Source organism: Pithys albifrons, chromosome 11, assembly GCF_047495875.1.
Source record: "Pithys albifrons albifrons isolate INPA30051 chromosome 11, PitAlb_v1, whole genome shotgun sequence".
Classification (NCBI taxonomy): domain Eukaryota; kingdom Metazoa; phylum Chordata; class Aves; order Passeriformes; family Thamnophilidae; genus Pithys; species Pithys albifrons.
The window spans coordinates 22,729,263-22,749,694 of NC_092468.1; the positions used below are offsets into that span (position 1 = coordinate 22,729,263).

The 20,432-nt window shown below is 46.3% G+C and overlaps 1 protein-coding gene across 6 annotated transcripts in view; it reads left to right on the forward strand.

Moving 5' to 3' along the window:
* The first annotated feature begins 264 nt into the window (after nt 1–264).
* The window catches only part of MECOM (MDS1 and EVI1 complex locus), a 333,501-nt gene continuing 313,333 nt past the window's right edge, over nt 265–20,432 (forward strand). For all 6 annotated transcript variants that reach the window (XM_071566409.1, XM_071566413.1, XM_071566416.1 and 3 more), the window contains exon 1: nt 265–461. In XM_071566409.1, coding sequence (XP_071422510.1) covers nt 425–461 — 37 coding nt within the window. In that variant the 5' untranslated portion in view covers nt 265–424. The remainder of the gene's footprint in view (nt 462–20,432) is intronic.

Below are 20,432 nucleotides of genomic sequence, written 5' to 3' on the forward strand. Positions count from 1 at the left end.
CCGCGGGATCGCGGGTCTCCCCCGCCGTGACCCCTCCCGGGTGCGCAGGCGGCGGAGCGGCTGCCCCGCGGTCGCGGTGGCGCAGCCCGGCGGCGACTGCCCGCCTCGTCCCGGCCCGTCCCGGCCCCGGTGCCGGCTGTCAGGGTCCCCACCGGCGGTGATGGATCGCTGCAAACTTTTTTTTGGCGGCGCTGAAATGTTGAAGAGCGGGGGGGAGCCGCCCGTGCGCATGTGCGAAGGTGTCCAAACTGACAATGCTGGAGAGATAGCGAGCCGGGATTGAGAGAAAGGGAGAGTGTGTGTGCGGGAGAGGGAGAGGAGAGAGGGAGAGGGGGAGCGAAAAAAGAGGAAAAGCTCCGGGAGGAAAAAAAAAAAGCCCCCCCCACCCCAACCCCACGCCAGCATCGGCCGCGGGACTGGCAGCATGCGATCCAAGGGCAGGGCGAGGAAGCTGGCCGCAAGTAGGTGCAATACCCCTTTCTCTTGGCTTTTCACCCTCCCTCTCTGCCATGTTGCATAGACATGTCTGGTGCGCCGCGGAGCTCGCCGGCAACCTGCAGCATCCCTTCCCCGCCGCCCGGCCCGGCTCGGCTCGGCCCGGCCCGGCCCGGCTTGGCGGGGACCGGGGCGGGGGTGCGGCGGCCGGAGCCGGGCTGGGGACTGCGAGCGGGAGGTGGGGAAGGAGTTGAGGAAAAGTTCAGTGGCGAGCGCTGGAAGTTGCTGCTGCTGCTGCCGGGGGCTGGAGTGGGGGGGGGGGGGGGGTCGGGGAAGGGGGGGGGTGCGAGAGGCTCCGGGCCCTATAGTGGGCGCTGTGGGCTGTCGCAGGGCCGGGGGCCGCGGGGAGGGGGGGCGTCGAGTGCGTGTGCGGGTGCGCGGAGGGGCAGCGGCAGCTCCGCGGGGGAGGCTGGCGAGGCGCGGGCGCAGGTAGCCGGTGCGGAGCTACCGGGGACCCTCCCGGCCCTGCCCTGGTCACTTTCGGGCTTGTGCCAAAATCCACCTCCCCGCGGCCTGCGGAGCCGCGCGTGGGGCGTGCGGGGTTGCGCGGTGCGGGCGGGGCGCGGGAGCCGCTCCCGTGGCCGGGATGCCCCGCGCGGTTTTCTGGGGGGCAGCGGGGCCGCAGGGCAGCGCGGAGCGGCTCCCAGCCCGCTGGAGTCACCCGCTAAAAGTTGATGTAAATGTTGTAATTTCAGGCGCTTTTCCAGCACTTTTTTATACCGTTTGGCCGCCCGAAGGTCTGTGTTCCGCGAGGCGAGGGCTCGGCCGTCCACACGCAAAGCCCGACTTACTTAATTATTTGTCTTACACTCACCCCATCTGTTTCTCCTTTATGATAGGCATCTCTGCTTTTAAATGCTGCAGTGTCGGGGCTCTCTCTCTCTTTTTTCATTCTTTTTTATAAAAAGAGGGATTCAACAACAAAACTTCGCCAGCTTTCGCGCCCTATTTTAAAAGCAACTGATGTCTTTATTTTCTGTGACACATCTGGGCAAGTTTCATTTGATATCCATGGCGATGGCAACTCACATTCCCGAGTGAAAAAACGAAATGGGCAGGAGAAAAAAAAAGTCAGATGAAATGTTGCATAAGTTGCGTGACGTAAAAAGCAGATGCTTATTTACTCTTTATTTGTGAAGGGGGAAAAATAGAGGAGCGTGGAAAAGGGGAAGCGAAAGATGTCTCTGGATCATCATCAGCTTTTTTGTGAACCTGAACAACAACAGCAGCAACCTGCGTTTGATTAGGTGATCTTTAAAGTGGATAATCCAACGCCCTCAATTTGAAAACAAATACATTGTTAAATCTCTAGGTTGCCATTCCTACTTTGGAGCTAATCATGGGAGTAAAAGAGCTCACATCCCCGACAAAATCCGACAGGTTTCCCTGTTCCTGCGTTGCTTTGCTCGCTGCGCAGAGATGCAGGGCTCCTGCTGCTGCTCATGCTCCGGCTCCGCGGGCGAGATCCGATCGACTGCAAAGTTTGTGCGTCTTGGCTTTCGAAGCAGCAGCAGCAGCAGCACCTCCCCCCACCCCAGACAGATGCGTTGCATTAAATAATCCTTCGGTTACAATCGACTCATAAAGGAAATCATATTTAAAAAGCCAGGGTTTATTTCTTTTTTGTGTTTCGAAAAGCTGCTTCTTTCACAACCCCGAAGAGCGTCTCAGTTTCATGGCAAGTGGAAGGAGGGCTGGAGGCGACCCCTGTAATTTAGTCGTTCGAGAGGAAAAGTTTTTAGCTTTTCATTTCTTTTCTCTCTGAGTTAGGAATAGAAAATCTTTTGTAGCATTCATTCACTTACCGTGGAAAAAGGTGCAAGATCGGGATCGGGCTCACTTCGTGTATTATTTCACTTTTACTGCTTTGTGCGTGAAACAAAAATTGCCCCGATTGCGTGACTGTCACCCATATCCAAAAAAGCTTTCCCCTCCTAATTAAGGGAAGATACCTTAAGTGCATTTTCTTGACCTCAGTATAAAAATCTTAATAATTTTGAGGCTTTGCCCCCCTTAAAAAAAAGTAGAAAGAAAAATAATTCAGGAGAAACAAAAAGAGCCACGCGGGGAATAGCTAGTGAATTTTTTAAATGGCCAGCTGTAAAAATAAGGGGAAACACACGCTCAGGTCTGTGTCCCCGCCACGCTCTCGGGAGGCAGCCGGCGAGGAGCGCGGTGCGGGACGCGGTGCGGGGCGCGGGCCCGGCCGCCCCATCCGCGCTGCACCTGCGTGGGCATCCCCGCTCCGCGCAGCGCCGGGACAGGCCCCCGGCCCCGGGGCAGCTGCTTTTCCACTCGGGTAGGTTTGTGCCCTCCTGCTGAAACCGTATCCCCGAATAACCCCCGCCCCAGCACGGGCCGCCGCAGCCCTGCAGCCGGCCCGGGGCAGCCCCAGCCACCCAGTAGCCTCATAAAGAGACAGAAGGTGATCAGATTAGGGGAACACACGTGAATAAGGAGGCACTTGTTACTTTTACACTTTATCACCACTTTTTTACAGGCAATTTAGTGCAGCCAAGGTAGATCCAGATCCCTCTAACCATCTGAGATAGTAAAATAACACTTTCCTAAGTTTCAGCAGGTTTTCCTGCGCCTGTAATTTGCCTCAGTCTAGTACTTAAAAGGCTTGATTGAAAAACAGAGCCGGCAAGTTTATTTGCCTGTTTAAGACTGTCCGGGAATTTGTTTTCGAGCAGGGAGATGTTTGCCGTGTCCCGGCTCCCGGTCCTCTCTGCGAGGCTGTTTATTTGCCATCGCTTTACCATCACCTCCCGCTCCGAGCGCCGGTACCGCCGCGGGCACTCGGTGCGGATGCCCCTGTCCTCTCGCACACCGCCCGGCCCGGCCCGGCCCCGCCGCTGCTGCCGCCGGTCGGCACCGCCCCGGCGCTGGGTTCGGCTCGGCTCGGCTCGGCTCGGCTCGGCATTGCCTGGCCCGGCGCTGTCCCCGGGTGGCTCCTGCGCGGCGGATGCGGGCACGGGAGGCTGCGGGGACGGGCCAGACAATCCCATTATATGCCGGGCACATTTTCACCAGGCGCTTCATTAACCCTTTTCAGGGCGGAGAGTGTGCGTGTGGCTTTTCGCTCCCTCTTTCCGCCCTTCTTTCTCTCCCCTCTATTTCTGTCTGGGTTTCTTTTCTTTTCTTTTCTTTTCTTTTCTTTTCTTTTCTTTTCTTTTCTTTTCTTTTCTTTTCTTCTTTTTTATTTTATTTTTTCTTTTGTCTTTTTCTTTTTCTTTTTTTTTTTTCCCCTTTCCTTTTTTTTCTCCCCTTCCCTCCTTCCTTTTCTCCCCTTCCTTCCCTTTCCCCACTTTCTATCTTCCTCCCACAGTCTCTTACTCAGGACCAACAGCCACCCCTGAATTTGGGACCAAGTTTGTGGTGATGCTGCGCGGGGCTGAGCGCAAGGTTGAGCTCTGCTGTCCCTCCTGGCTGCTCCCCGGCCACACCGGGCCGCCCGCGGTGGTGGGCAGAGAAAGGACACAAAGGAAAAGGACGGTCCGAAAAGCGAGCTCGTTATTAATACAGCCCTGCTTGTAAATGAAAAATGTAACCCTTGTTAATTAACGCTGTTTACATGGGGTACACGAAACTTAAGAAATGTTTCTACAAAGGGGAAGGAACTGTTTACAAAACTCTTTCAAAAGTGTGACATATTGCTGCAGTTCCAGCACTAAAAAGCCAAACACACTTACATGCCTTTGAAGTTGGCTGGCTGAGGCAACATTATTTGACTCGGATTCAGATATTGCTTGTGGGTATAACTAATGGCTTTTACCTAGTTAGTGGGCTGGGAGGGGCGAGGGCCTGGGCGCCGTGGCCATTGGGTCCCTCTGGAGAGCCGGGGCTGGCTCCCTGCCAGCTCTGTACAATGTCAACATTGAATATTTGAATTCCCAGACTCTATTTAACAACTTTCTAAATAAATAAACTCATTGTGTGTCTGTGTTTAAAATTATTTCACCTCTTTCATGAAAGCTACAGCATCTTATTACACCGTCCTCTCAGGCAGCTTTTCCCCCTTTTCTTTCCAAACAAACACAAACGGAGCTGAGCACGGGTGGGTTTTTTTTTACTGTCTCATATCTCTCCCTCTCTCTCCGTCTCACTTTCTGTCTGTCTTCTCAGAAAGCACGAGTGGAAGCTGCTCAGGCATCCTTAGTGGGACAGCTCTGTGCACCCTGTTATCTAATCATAACTAAAACCAAAGCCAGGTTCACCAAGTTGGTTAAATATTAATCATTTCTAAAAGGAGGCCCATGTGAGTGCCATTGCTGCAGCAGTGCCCTGTACATACTCAATCATTTTGGCTGCCATACCCTAGGCGGGCTCCAGGGACAGCTTTCATTGTTGTTGCCATAAATGGCTATTAGTGTTCGTATTCACCTATTCACCTACTTATTTAAGTGCACATAAGTGTGGATATGGCTGTGCTTCCTGGATATGTGGGCATTTGTGTGAGTTTATAACATACTTCTGTGTTTATGCCAGAGAGATGTGTGTGTGTGTGTATATATGTGTAATATCTGTATCTATGCGTGCACATACAGAGAAAAAGCAGGTAAATCCATTTGATATTTGTAATTGCAATTAATGTATGAACAGTGTATAGTTTAGAGAGAGACTGTTGCATGCACAGGCTCCTTGAGTGCTTGTAGTCCTGGCATCAATATCTGCATATCCACACAGGCTCTGAAATGTTGTGGATGCATATACAGAACACAGAGTTAATAATAGCAGCCTGTGTGTTGTTCCCTGGGATGCTTCCCAAATGCACTAATTGTGTGCTTCCCTGGTGGGAGTATTCATTTTAAAATATTTATTGCCTTCACATGTAAGTAGAGGTGTGTGGACAGAGAAGGTATTTCTGGCAGTCCTGGGGAGCACAGCTCCCTGATAAAGATGTCTGAGTTGCTGAAGAAGAAAGTGGGATGAATTTTCTGCCAGGACAGGTATGTGGTGGATGAAAGAAGGTGTCATTGGTTGCTCCAACCCAGTGTTGAAGAGGGAAGGGCAGTAGGGAAGCAGATGGAGTTTTATAAATCTCAGCTAATGAAAACTCGTCCACAGAAATCGCCTTGCTTTGCAGTAAACCATTCTTTAAACAAATGTACTTTAGCTTTGGAAGGGCTTGTACAGACACTTAGGTTTCCAACCAGGAATTCATAATATTTGTTTATTTAAAATTTAACTAGGTTTGCTGTCATTTTTGGAGCAAGTTGGTGTTCTTTTGCTGTAATTTAATACAATCAGTTTTACATCATTTTAGTTTAGTTAGGCAAGGAGTGGCTTATGAAGAGCAGAAAAGAGTTTTATCCCATATGGGTTTCAAACTAGCAAATGCAAGTGCCATGTTATTCAGTAGACTGAGCTAGAACTGGACAAATGCAGATTAGAAGTACAGTTTATATTTTAAGTAGTGGAGGTATTTAACCAGTAAAACAATTTACTGAGACCTGGGTGGATTTCAACATCACTGGAATTCCTTTGTCTTAATTAAGGTTGGCTGTTTTTCTAAAAAGATACGGGCTAATCCAAACAGGAATTAATTTAGGGAATTCCTGTAGCCTGTGTTGTACAGGGGGGCAGACCAGACCACTCTTCCTGGTTTTATAATCTATGCACCTAGTTAAAGCAGTGCCGTTTCATATGGAGACATAAGCTCAAGGCTGGGATCACAGGAATGCACTTAAAAACTAAATGGCCATTAAAAAACCCGGGCTCAGCTCAGACAATGCAGAACAAACGTCTGGCTCAAAGTCTTTTCCATCCTTAGCACTGCTTACCTGGATCACAGGCATCCTCAGAGCCCTGCTGGGCTCGGGAGTGCCCTGTCCATGGCTTTGAGGGCGAAGGCAATGATGGGTTTTGCAAAGGTGGGAAGGAGAACAGGGTGTAAGTGTTGAGGTTTGGGTACAAAGAGGGGGGTCTGGGGTCACAGGTTGGATCACTGCTCTGTAATGAGTTTCCAGTGGTTTCCTGCCATGTCCATGTGCAACTGGTCATGGCTGCAGTCCTTAACACCCCGAGCAAGAACCAGACAAGACTGGTATAGATCATGCTATGGACTAAGATCAGGAAGCACCTCCAGCCTCCCCCCGCTGCAGGGGCTGCTGAAGGAGGGTGTTCACTGGCAGGTAAATGGCAAAGGGAATGGAGAAGGAATGGGAAAGGGGATGGAGATCCTGAGGAGAAGTGCATGTTGTTGTCCCCAGGACTCGTCTCATTGCATTGTCATCTAAAATAAAAAATTCACAATGCTCAGGGTACAATCCAACCCTGCTCGATCATTCGTTGACTTTATGTTCCCTCCCTTTTGTTTGCATTTCCAGGCTATGCCGAGGCATTGCCTTCTCCAGTGCTGCTGGAAGAAAGGGCAGCCACAGATACGTGTGGGAGGAGGGAAGCTTGCCTGCAATGAATATTGTATTTGGTGCTAAATATGTAGCAAAGAGAAAGAAATGTGAGTTAATCCCACAATAAGAGTTGGGAAGTGAAACACAATTAGTTTTATTTGGGGGTTTAATACCGTGGTCTGTTTCAGTGAAGCATTATCTTTTAAAGTAGGATATGCACAATGACATAACCCCCCCTACCTTAAGGGAATGTCAAAGTTTGATCTCCAAATAAAGGAAATTCAGGGTTAAGGCTGAAATGTACCACATGGCCTCCAAGTCTCAGGAACAACAGGAGGCAAGGAAGTACCTAAAGTTGTGGGCTGCACTTTAAAATGAGTCCAGCCACTACCAAGCCGCCAGCGCTCATTGCAGATACTCAGCACTGTTTGAGCTGGGATTTGTGTTGACTAGAAAGAGCCTGGCTCAAAAAGATCTGTGATGATCCCAAGTCTTTTTGGAAATCTTGGCTGATCTGTTATGAGCTTGTGAGTTTTATGGTGGAAGGAACACAGGTCTGGGCTCAATTTATGCAACAGAAACACTGTCTCCTTTGACACCAATAGCTTTTGTTTAGAAAATCTTATATTGGAGCAAAATTTCGGTTCAGAAAAGAAATACATCCACGTTACAGCTTTATTCCTATTCTGAAGAATTGCTTTTATGTCTGAATGGGTGCACTACATTTTAGCCCCGTTTAAGCTCCAAACTAAATTTAAATTGCCTGTAAAATAATCTGCAGAATGGAAACTGCCACACAACCGTAGCCCTTGCTCCCTGACCCAAACCCATATTCCATTGCAAAGCACTGCACTGCTCTGTTTAGTGATTACAGTAAGTTAGAAACCAGAAGAGCAAGACTTCTATGAATAGGTTATTTTTGGCAATTGCATCACCAATTATGTATAAAATTTCAAAAAATATGAGTTCTGCCAGTTTGATCTCTGAGAGGGATACAGAAAATGAAAGCTTTGAGACTGCTGTAACATCATACTATTTTGTCTATTAGATATCATTAGATTACCAGAATACTGAGACCTTCATATCAACCAGTCTAACAAAAATTTCCCAGGTGGTTTAAATTAAAAAATTAGCCATAAATATATTTTGTATAATGCAATTTATTACGGATGTTTATTGTGTGCAGTGGGAAAATGTTTGGTTTCAGATGATCTTACCGTATAACATGTGCCCTACTGAAACTGTTTATACTGTGGCAGGCTGTAAAAGCCCCAGTCTAATTCCAAGACTGGCTGGGCTACATGCTTGGAAAGCCACAGGAAGGCAGAGCCCCTTCCCTGGAAAGCCAAAGGGGCAACAGTGTCTTGTATGGGACATGTGCAACAGAAGACTTGGCAGTGGGGACAGAGCTGGATGGCAGAGAAAACTTGAGGATGGTTCAGGGCAACGTTGTTTATTAAGGGAAAGGGGATAAAAATTATACCTGCTCTCAGCAGGTCCTGCCATACTGGCATAGGAGGCTCACCTGTGTCCAAGGGATACTTTTCTCCCACATCCCATGAATTTATCAAGCCTCCTCTTATTTCAGCTGGATTTGGTGAGTGTGGCTCTGTACTGATGCCCACCTATGACTCCAAATGTGCCCTACTGCAGCAGAGAGGGGGAACTAACGTGGCCTTAGGGACCTTGGGGCCCCTGTAATGGACACATCCACCCCATGCTGGGATGCTGTGGCAGGGAGCCGAGGGCTTCAGGAAAAGATCTCCTGCCTCCTCTCCTGTTCTTTTGCACAAAGTCCACATGCTGGCAAGGGTGAAATCATTCCTCAGTTTCAAAAAAAACCCAAACCCTCAAAAACTTCCCCCCAGCCCCAAGCTCCTTCACACATGTATTAACACCAAACTGGCAAAGCCAATGGAAAAGGATTTTGTGTTTTGGCAGCAGAGCTGGCTCAGAGCTCACTGCGGGCCTTATCCCAAACCCACTGGAGCTGAAGGAGCTTGTACCGACTTCAACGGGCTTTGGATTGGGTCTGGCCAGAAGGAATCTGCTTCTCTTCATCCTTGGGGGATGGGGGGTTGGTTATCAGCAGCTTTTGCTCTGCCGTGAGCCCCAACATGCAGTGCTGTAACAGATACCTGGATTTACATCAGTGTAAGTGAATTAGGTTGGCCCCATAATCTGGCCTCATTTAAGAGTCATTTTAGCCATTACAATGAAACATGAACACTGCTGATGGGGGGACTAGAGTGACTTTGAATACTTGTTTCCCACCGTGCCCCATCTGTTTTCCCCGCTCTCCATCTCTCTCCCATGGGTTGAGGACTGCTGGGGGTACTTGGGGGGGGGGGGGCAGGAGGGGTTCAGGATCTACATACAGCATCTACATCCCAAGGACTGTGGTTCTCCCAATAGCCTGAATTTGTACCTTCTGAACAAATAGCTTTGCTGCTGAAATACCTGATGCCACTAGTAAGTGCTCCATTTATTGCCTCCTGATTTAGTCTCAGACAAACAGAAGGTATGTGAGAGACAAGCACTGACCACTGGAAAAAAATCACTGCAACCATGTCTAAAGCACAGCTTGAATCACTGGTGGTGCCTATATTTTTGATTTAAAAACCATTTAACATTTCCAAGTTTGACAGAAATGATTAACCTTCCCCTCTTGAAAACTCTTTGCAATTTGAACTTACTGTGTCACGTTTTATTTACTTGCACCTTGGTAAGGAACTAAGCAATGCTTTTGGTGAGTTTTAATCTTGCCCGTTCTCTTTGTGGTTCTGTATAAAGGAAGAAAAGGAAATATGTTGTTTGAAATAATTTTGAAGTGATGTCTCTGTTTTACTTTTTTTAGGCTCTTGATGTATTTTTGGCTGCAGGGACTGGCATGGAGCATTGGTCTAAGAATATATAACACCGAAAAGCACAGGAATATCATCAGTGTCTGAGTTAACAGCTCAGCTCTATACTCCTGCTGTTTTGTTCTTACTGTCTCATGATATTTACAGCAATAATGAAAACTTGTTATTTGTAAAAGATAAACACTATGAGATGTTCGTCCTGATTCTTTCAGTTCTTATGGTAAGCAATGTTTCAGTAGTCACTGGCTGCCCGTGTAAGTGTTACTCAGCAGTTATGCTCTGCCTGAATAATTACTCTCCAGGACTTTGTGCTTCCTGATAAAGCCAAGGTAACTGAGAAATAAAGAAATGATGCACTTGAACACTCCAGGTGATGCAGATCAGAGACACCACCTGAGGAAATAAACTTGTGCAGTACTTTTCACCTCAGTTACCACACTCAGAATGAAAGAAAAGGTGAAATTGCCTCTATTGAACCAATGCCCTGAGTGAAAACTGAACTGAGACCGAGCCAGAAGGGGTGGTACAGAGTCAGACCCAGGGGATGCAGCAAAACTTCCCAGCTGGGGCTTTCACCACGCACCATGCTGAAGGATCAGTTGTGGACCAAATATAGGAGATTTATTTCCATCCTGACATTATTATTTATTATGACTTCAATTAAAACAGCGACCACAGAACGTAGCCAGGACTGGATGCCTGTTGTGCTGAGCTCTGTGCAAACACGGGCAGCCCGCACAGAGCTCAGGCCCTGAGAAATGCAGATTAAATTTCGGGCCTGCTGCCCTACATGTGCAATTACAGCATCATTGCAGGCAGTAATAAAATCCCAAGGAGAAGTGGGCGCTCTAAGGAAAATCCATGGAGTCAGGACTGAGGAGTGGTAGGCTTTCCACTTGCACATGGGTGGACGTGCTTCAGCTTTAATCCCATCAGACCTTTCCCCCTGCAAGGAAATGGCCCTCCTGGCTCCGTTTTAGCCGACCCTATTATTTTTGGCTCTGTCCATTAATCTGGGGTGATCAAGCTGCATTAAGCTATGAGTATCCTTGCAGCATCACCTGCTTGCTTTCAAAGAAAAGAGCTCTGAGATCCCAGGGAAGGAAGAAGGCGACACCGACAGGTAATCCAGCCCCATAAAACCCCTGGGTTGTGGTTCCAGCCCACTTTCCATGCGGGCACTGCAAGAGGGACCCGAGAAGTGTGGCTGGCAAGTGCCAGCAACCAGAAAGTCTCTCAAGCCTATAAGGTTTATTAAGGTTCTTTTTAAGTCTGTGCCAACAAAAAGGGTCCACACAACCTCTAAGCAAGGCTTCATAAGCCCCGTTTTATGTTCGGATAATTTGGAGCCAAACCGTCACGGAGTTCACATAGCGAAATACCCCACGGAGCATCGCAAACTGCGAAGGAAATATATGGAGGAAAGAGAGGACTGATAATTTTATGGTTTTCCTCGAAGCTAAGCAGTAAAATGGGCTTTATTTAGTGATTTCCTAACTTCTGATTGCAATTCTGTTACCAGCGTAATGGTTTTAGATATAATATTTTGTAAACAGGGAGAAATGTTAGAAGCCAAGGTGGTACAGCTTTCTGCACAGCGTTTGGACCTGCTGTGGGAAGCAGTGCCACACATTCCTGGTTCCCAAAATGTTTTGACTTTTGGACCAGACCCCTAAGCAAGACATGGCAGCAGCACTCAGCTTTGCCCTAGGAAGCCATCCAGCATGGATGGGTAGCCCTGGGAAGGACTTTGTCCTTTAAAGACAAAGGAATAGTTTGACCCAGGTCCAGGGATGAGCAATGTACACTTAATATTGGAGTGAAGCATTTCTAATTTAAGAGTCTTGATTTTACAGGTGAGATAATCATCACAATCTCAAGGCTCATCTTCCAAAACAGGCTATTAAAATCCTTTGTCCCTTAACCTTTTGTTTAAAATATGTATGTGTAAACTGAGGTCCAGACTTCCTTTGATGGAATTTACAAGATAAATCTCCATTATGTTTGCTCCTCACACAAATAACTATTTTACACTTGGCATAGCCCATCTTTTAAAAATCTATTTTACAATGTAATAATTCACACCCACTTCTCTTTGGGAAGTCTGGGAAGTCATTTATAGAAGGGAAATTAAACATGGCTGGGTATTAGGGGCAGTACTGCTGATACAAGCAACAGCTCAAAATGTTGAGGGAAGTGGTTATGGATATGGGAGAAGATGCCATCTTGACCTTGGCGGTTTGTTTATTAGACACTAAATCACAGACATTTCTTCTTCCAGTTATGACTGGTCTGAGGACACAGATATGACCTTAAAAGCCCTTTCTGGGGTTTTAAACAGAATTTAGACCTCGTCAGTGCTCAGTATTTATGCAGCTTGAATGAGAAAAGGGAATGCAGAGACCACTGTGGGAAAGGAAAAAAAAAGGTGAAGAAACTAGAGAAAAAAAATGAAATACTCATTCCAATGGCTGTATTTCCTTTATGAAAGGTTGCTCCTTTTGGTGCCACAGAGCAGAGATAATGTGAGAGTATTTGATGTCTTTTTACCCACTTTGTTTATGCAACTTGTGCACACGACAGCCAGTAACCATCAAACTCATCCTGCCAACCTTCTGTATTCCCTGGAATGAAGGGCAGTCTCTCACTGTCACCAGCAAAAGTAGCACTGGAAATAAGGTGGAAGTGACCAGACAGGGCAGGGATACTGGGGGAAAGAGGACTGGGAGATGCAGATGGATTGCTGTCTGACCCCCGAGCAGAAGTATGCAAACAAATCAGCTCTGCGGGCACCTTTCTGTGCAGGAATAATTCAGGACATCTCTTAAGAGATGATGGGTGTTTTTCAAATACTAAATAGGTCCCAAGTATACTGGTCTATGTGGTTTCGTCTCCCCAGTGCTGTCCCAGTTATATATATATGTGTGTGTGTGTGATCTCAGCAAGCTGACATGGCTAAATCACCTCTGTGCATCCTGACCTCCTTAGTCTCTCGTTTCAGAGGCTCAGCATGAATTTGGGTGCTGGGCTTACTCTTCAGGTCCACATATTTCCTCCGTGCTTGTGCTCTGCAGAAATAGCTGCGCTCTGCGGGTCGGGGAGGATCCAGCTGAAGGGAGGGCTGGAGGGAGCAGTGTTGCTTTAGGCTCCCTGCCTGTGGAGTGACATATCAGAAGCAATAAGTCTGAGTCTGAGCTGATGTCTCACAGCATTGGAGAGTGGGCTGGAAGGCTGAACTTCTGCAAAAATGAAAGCAAGGAATTTAACAGCAGTAAAAAAGAGGTTAAGGAAAGAACAAAAAGGAAAGGAAATAAAAGTGATATGAATGGCTAGAAAAACAGCTGTGTCCAAATATTAACCTCTGCTGCTGTATCTGGACACTGGACTGAGTTAATAGAAGTACACAGTGAATACATGTTTCATTGGAAGACGCTACTTAATTTCAGAAATTAGCTGTATCATCTTGATACAGAAAATATATTAGCAAAAGATATTTTATGTTCAAATCTGCCAATAGCTTGGACATATTCTGCAGGAGGTTAGCAGGAGGATATATGTTACTGGTGGGGTTTTCAGCCAAACTCTCTCACTCTTGGAGCTTCTTAGCCCTTTCTTTTCCAAGATATCTTTCCCCTGACCATCAGAGGAGCAGGAGCAGACAGACCTTTCCCCAGCCTGCCCAGCCATACCTCCTGTCAGCTGCAGGAGCCACACAGGCAGCACTGGCTCGAACGGTTTTTTCCTCTTAGCATGCTGAAGGAACAGCCCCAAAGCACAGGAGTTAAACTGGTGTCAAACTGGTGTGAGAGCAGAACCTGCTTTGGCAGAGGAATGCAGTTGTGCTGGCTGTTCCTCCTGGGATCTGTCCAGGATGGGGAGAGAGCAGATACAGGGCAATCTTTACTCTGTCAAGGTTTTTCTCTAGTCTCTAACACTTAGAAGTGGAAAATATTTTCAGTTCTTTAAAGTAATGATTTTTCTCTCCCTTTTGGATTTCTGATGTCTCTGGGATTTGTGTTCTTTCATGAGCATCATTTGTTTCAGAGCAGAGTCATGGTGAGACAGCCTGGGCTTTAATTTCTGGGAATATCTTTACAGGCTTGTTTTCATGGCTATATAACAACATTATTCTATCTATCCATCTCCCATTCCACTTCCTGATAGAGTGAATTATCAGGACTAACCATCAGTCACTCGTGTTTTCTAGCCCTTGGTGCCAGTATCAGTTTTTAGGATATTTTTCTGGTACTACAGCTATGCTGATCTTGGTGACTATTAAAAATATATATAATATCTTTAAAAAACTCTGTTAAAATGTGCAACACCAGCTGAAAAGATGCAAAAATTAAGCTTGAATTATATCATTACTGGCTTCCTGAGTGTTCGAGTGAGGAAAGACAGTTAACTAAGCTACGTTTTTTGTTTTGTTGTGTTTTTGGTTTTTTTTAGTCAAAAAAGCCGTGTGGAAGAGCAGGACATCTGCTTTTCTAATTATGCCCTAATGAGCTGGGACTGTGCCCCACCTAATGTTGTCCTCTGCAGCCTTTCAAGTACCCAGGCTGTCCAGCTGATTTCCTGATTTTTGCTTCAGGGTTTCTCAGGTTTTCAGAGGGTCACACAGTGTGTTCGTGCAGTTGACATGTCAAATGGCCTGACATGTGATTGGACATGGGGGTGGTGGGAGATGCAGGGCTGAAGATCACTCAGTACAACAAGAAAAGAAAGATTTTGAGGCCATGTTGTGCCTCTGCTGGGCTTCACCTCCACGCAGCTGTGCAGGGACCTGCTCAGCTGTGCCCATCATGGTCAAATTGGGCCCTCTGTTTCACACCTGTTTGTAAGATAGTTGATGAGTAGGGAGGCTGGCTTTGTGTTGGACAGAAGACAAGTGTTTCCCTGTACAGTATTTTGCTGTTCAACTTGTAGGGTCTCAGGGAGAGTGTTTTGCACCCTGCTCCATCTGAGTGTGTGTTTGCGGAGTCGCCATCTCAGGTACTGCTTAGTTAGTGGTGGGTTTGGGCCAGGGGATGATTTGACTTTTGGGCTTTGGCAAACTGTGCTGCTACTTCTTTGCTGCCGTAGTGTCCTCCAGCACTTGAATCTGGGGGTGTTTCCATCTCCTGGGTGTAAATGCACATGTTAACAGCAGTCCCGAGGTGTCATCCCAGAACTGCTATCAACAAAATGCTGTTCCTCCTGGAGTTTGGGCAGAGGCTACTAGAAACATTTCTGATGTTTTCTTGAAAAATACCTGGTTTTCTTCTTTTTATTTATTTATTTTTTGGTAGTGTTCTCACTTGTTTAGTATTGTGTCTACTGGCACTGATTTTTGTCAGTGTTGGTTACAAAGTCCCAAAGCAATAGGAGGAAGAGGTTTTTTTCCTCCCCTGTGTGCTGTTCAGATCATGTTGGAGATTAACTCAGGGGAACGACAAACCACTCTGTTCCCAGCAGTCTCCCCATCCACAGCTAAAATGTTATGGGAGTGAGTGTTGGATACCGTGTCTAGTTTTATTTTCTGTTACAACTTTGAGTGCCAGCACTTCCGTTGTTTCTTCTTTCAGGCCTATGATTCTTTGTACTTTCCTTGATGTATAGAAAAACATATAAAAAAAGGGAAAAGTAATTAATTTCTGGCTGCAGGTTCAGATGACCATCAGTCAGCAGCAGAACCCAGCGTGTTTCTTCAGTTTCCTGCTGCCTTGGTCAGTATTGTTTGGGAAGGGAGATGGGAGATGGTTTTAGTGTGCTCAGAGCCTGCCTGTGTCCTGAAATCTCACAGTGTGCTGTGTGTGGGGAGAGCTTTGCCAGTTGTATTTGAGGTGGTGGAGGTGATGGAATAACACCATCTCACTCTGGTTTTGGTTAATAAGCAAGAAAAGATGTGTTAATCCTATCAGTGTCTGATGAAACCAGCAGGGCCAGGCTGTGCTGTCCCATGGAGGTTTTGCTGACCACAGCAAGGGCGAGGTGTGTTTTGGAGGCTGTTGCTGTCAAGGAGTGTCCTCTGGAGAGGGCAGGAATTGCTGAAAGGTCTCCAGCTTCGTGTGCTGCCCTCAGCACTGGGCCAGTGGGATTTCCCATGTCGGTAGTAGCATTTCCCACATTTATGGGAACCACAGGCTTTCCAGAGCCAGCAGCCACCTCTGGGCTGAGCAATACCAGAAGCAGGAACCTGTTGATCCGTGCAGAGCACGCTAGAGCTGCAGAGTGAGGGGTGATAACTTCAGTTCCCGAGGCTTTGAAGGTTTTGTTGTTTTTTTTTTCCTTCAGTGAGGAAGGGGAGTTGTGTGTCTGATGCCCCAGGTGAACAGGCTGGAACTGTTAGAGGCTGGTGCCCGCACGTGGGTGAAAGTGTGTGTGTCACTGTGGGCTCCAGCACCTCTTAGCTGGCTTATCCATGGCTGGGGGTTCAGCAAGTGGTGCCCAATTGCTGGACCTGTGAAGTCTGTGGAAAACCTGGAAATTAATTTCTGACCAGACTGAGGCATCATTTGCCATTTAAAATTGTAGATCTGTGTTTATCCAGTGTTAACAGATGTAACATAAATGAGTTTCTGTGCTGTCTGCTGGTTCACTAATGGCACTTGTTTGTAAGTGCTTTATGTTAGCAGCTATTTGATGGTGCCCATTAGTTTTTCCTTGGTTAATGTTATATAATAAAGTGAATGCTGGCCAAAAGCAATAGTAATACGATAAACAAAAAATCCAAATGCTGGGTGAGAAATGTAATGGAGCGAGGGCTGAACTCTGGTGGGAGTTTGGTTTAATCTAAAGGTTAAAAAATGTTATAATTTGGGTTTAAGTAAATTGGCTCTTTAGTCCCACAGGTCTTGCTCTTGTACTTCTTGTGCCTCCAAAGCTTCCACTAATGCCGATGGGAGTCTTGGGCGCACAAGAAATGCGGGTTCAGGTACTAAAGTTACAGATTGGCTTGGACCAAAACCCCTAATCCAAATACCTCCGGCTTTTGAAAGCATTTGCCAATTGGATTTGAATCTGGACACAAACATTGTGGCTTGAGCTCATCTGAGCTCACTTACATCTGTGTAAATCTGTAGTATGGCCCCGCTCCAGCAAAGCACGTAAATATGTGCCTAATTTGACTTCAAGGGGACTATTGTGCGCTTAAAGCTAAGCATGTGTTTAAGTGCTTTGCTGGACTGAAGTCCAAATACATGGGAGTCAATGAAATGACACCAAATAGTGCAGCGTAAGTGAGATCTGAAATGAACCAAAATGTTTGTGTTTCTACCTGGAAATGAACACCCTGTTCACATCCTACGTATCCTGCATGCACTTTGTGTTTTCATCCATCTACACGTAATGTATTCTTTACGATAACCTGTCCGTTCAATACAGTAAAAAAAGAAATATACTTTGAATTTTCCTGCTCTATTACTCACGTTTCATGAAATGTGTTCTTATGCCAAGTGTCTGTTTATATATATTTATACATGTTGTTTTTTTATTGATATTGGCAAGATACAAGAAGAAAAGAAATATTTTACAGTTAAAAACTTGTAAACAGTTTTATCCTTCATTTAAAACCTTTCTTAAAGAGAGTTTACCTGACATGGTCAAATTACTTTAACTTGTGTTTGGTTTTGCCAGTCTGACCAATATGAAAAGTATTTATTTAAGATATAGGTTTGTTTTCAGCTGCAAATACACATGTTAAACATGTTTGCAATTAACTGACATGTGAATGTGCCTTTACACTCAACTACTAAATGTCACTTGGTGATTGCCACGCTACATAAAGCTGTCAATGAATATTTTCACATGAATACATTAATACCAGTTAAAAGATTGTGAATGGCTTGTCAGCTGCTGCAGCTCATTGCAAAGAGAACACAAAAGGGTTAATTGAGCCCAGCCCCGCAGAGGTGGCAGAGGCATAGACTAGAATTGGGAATTAAACCCAAAACAAATACAAGAAGAAATAGCCCTCGTGCCTGAGTATGACAACCACAATGCAGGCATAAAGAGGTGTAAGCTGCAAACGTCTGTAGGTTATTAATGAGGTAATAGAAGCAAAATTAGGTATCAGCAGGGTTTGGCTCTGTTTGAATAAAACTGAGATCTTTTATCTCAGAATATGCTAGGAAAGACTCATAAGCTGTGATTTGGTGGTCTAGGCTGTGCCCTTCTTGGTTGTGGGAGTTGACTCATGCCATTTAAACTCATCAGTGTTTTCCACTCAGGGCAAACAGATGTGGGATCAGATGCAGAGGAAGGTTGGCGGGGAATAGGGAAAAGGTTTACATGGCAGTTTATGAGGAAAATCACTTTTGTGTGCCTACTTTTGAATCAAACGAATATTCTGTGCTTCAGCTTTGTGTGTCTGGAGATCTGATGCTATTTTCTTGCAATGCCAGTTTAGGGGGAGCACATAATGGCAGTGCTAAAACCCCTCTGTGTCTGGGTGACCCCTGCCTGGGCTGAGACTGGCTCCCTGTTGATTTTGCCAGCTTCCCTCTGGATTCACTTCAGCCTGGCTGAGAGCAAAGCATGGACATAGACCTCTGGTCAAGGCTCAGTATTTGTTCCCTTTAAGAATAAACTCTTCTCCAAAATAACGGAAAAATACTTGTTTCCTGACTCTCAGAGAAGTTGACAGCCAGAGATGCTGATGCATTGCTTGGAGTGATCTGCCCTGTCCTGGTCCCTCCTCAGCCCCACTGTCACTGAAGTAAGTGGCAAAACTCCCATTAACTTTAATGATGCGGAATCGACTCTAAATGGATAAGGTTTGTCTTTAAGAAAAGTCACTAAAGGATTCAATTACACCATAAATGTATTCGGTGGTTGTGAAGTGATTCTGGTGTATGTACAGCCAAACCCTGAATTCCTTCTCAAGTAAGTGTCTGGGTGAGGATTGATTGCAAATCCTGCTCTAAGTTACACCCGTGTAACTCCCCCGGAGTTGATGGCATTCCTCCCTGCTTCCCTTGCATGGACAGTGCAGGGAGGCTGAGCCATACAGAGCCTTCCACATCCTGCTGCTGCTCCCCTTGGGTGGGAGCTGGGAGGGATGGAGCCTGTCCCTGTGGGTCTGCAAAGCTCCTTATGACCTGGAGCAGCACCTGTGGTGTGATGGAGCCTGCACCAAGGGGGGTTTCGGCCCTTCAGCCTTTGAAGAGCTCTGGAATGATGTAATCCCAACCCTGTAAGCTGCTGTGGGACCGCTGGGTTGAGAGATGCCTTATAAATCTCAGTCGCTGGGTTTTGTTACCTGCCTGCTCTGTTACATGACTAATGACTGCAGGTAAAGAATGGGCACTGGAGAAACGGGTAATTAACAAAAACATCCTTCTGTGTTTTCTGCTCAGCTTCCATGACTGGCATTTTCAAAAGCTGGGTGGATATGATTTGTAGCCTCCCTCTTTCCCCAGCACAGAGGCAGGGCTGGTTTGAAACCTGGCAATCCCCAAACGCTTCCCTAGTTTCCTGCCCTTGCATTTGATGCAACCAGGGCTGGTTTTCCAGAGAGTTGCTGGTATCTGCCTTGACATGTCATTTTTGTGCTAGAGTTGGCTTTTTTTTCTGGAGTGTGTGTTGCTTTGAGAGTGGCCTGGTGCAAGTGCATTAGCAAAGTGAGCCTGCCATAAAATATTGCTGCATCCAGCTGCCCCGTCAATAGGTCAGGCTATTTGTCCGATCCAGACAGGGTGTCTAGTTCTCCTGGCAGCGTCCCTCGCTTTGGCATGGGAAAACCTGTTTTGTTTAGCACTAGGGAAACAATATGTATAAATAGTAATGCTTGAACTGAAACACTCCCGTTGTCTTTATGCACAGTGTGCTGTGTTACTGGTTATTTTATGATAGATTTTTTTTCCTCCCCTGAAGGACTTGAGTCCCAGCTTGCAGAATAGCTGCTGTTGAGTGGAAGCATTCCTGCTATTTTCCCCTCAATTCAGAGGAAGCAATGCACTTGTTGTGTTACCTTGGTGAATCGAAAGTGGTTTTCACTTCCCTTAATTAAGGCTGCTTTGGCTCTGGCCCCTCCAAGATGGAGAGTGGAGCGCACTCAGGAGCGCTGCCACTGATTTGAATTCTTAAATTCCTCTCCTTGCAAACTTCAAAGGCAAGTATATTGCTCTGTCTAAGAGGCACCAATTATGTAAACCCTGGCCTATTCAGAATGTTCCATAATTATTTATTTTCAAGGAAAGAGGTTTTAACCCAAACTAGACAGAAAACTGGCATTTCTCCAGTTATTAGATTCTATTGAGAAGGGTATTAAACAATGGGCAGGGTAACATGGTAGATTAGTGTCCCTTCATCTTCCTGACCTGGGCATGTGTCAGAGCTGTACTGAGCTGACCAAAATTACTTTGATTTGATGGCCATTAAAGGTCAGGAGCAGAATGGGATCAGACGTCTTAGTTGAGACTGAAGTACACAACATTATATATTGATAGTAATTAAGCTGTTTCATTTAATAAGCACCATCAGATTTTAAGGCATTGTTACAGTAGCGGGGCTGGGAGGAGGAGAGCGGCAGTTGTGATATAGGCTGGGGGAGAAAGGGAGAGAGAAAGGGTTCTGGAATGAGTGAAATGTGTCCCTGGAGTAATTTTTTATTTTATAAACTGGATGCAAACCTGATGGAGAACTATGGAAATGAGCAGTCATGCTGGATACATACACACACTCTCTCTCAATATTCCTATACTGTGGGTAATGAAAAGTGCCTTCAGGGATGGGGTGG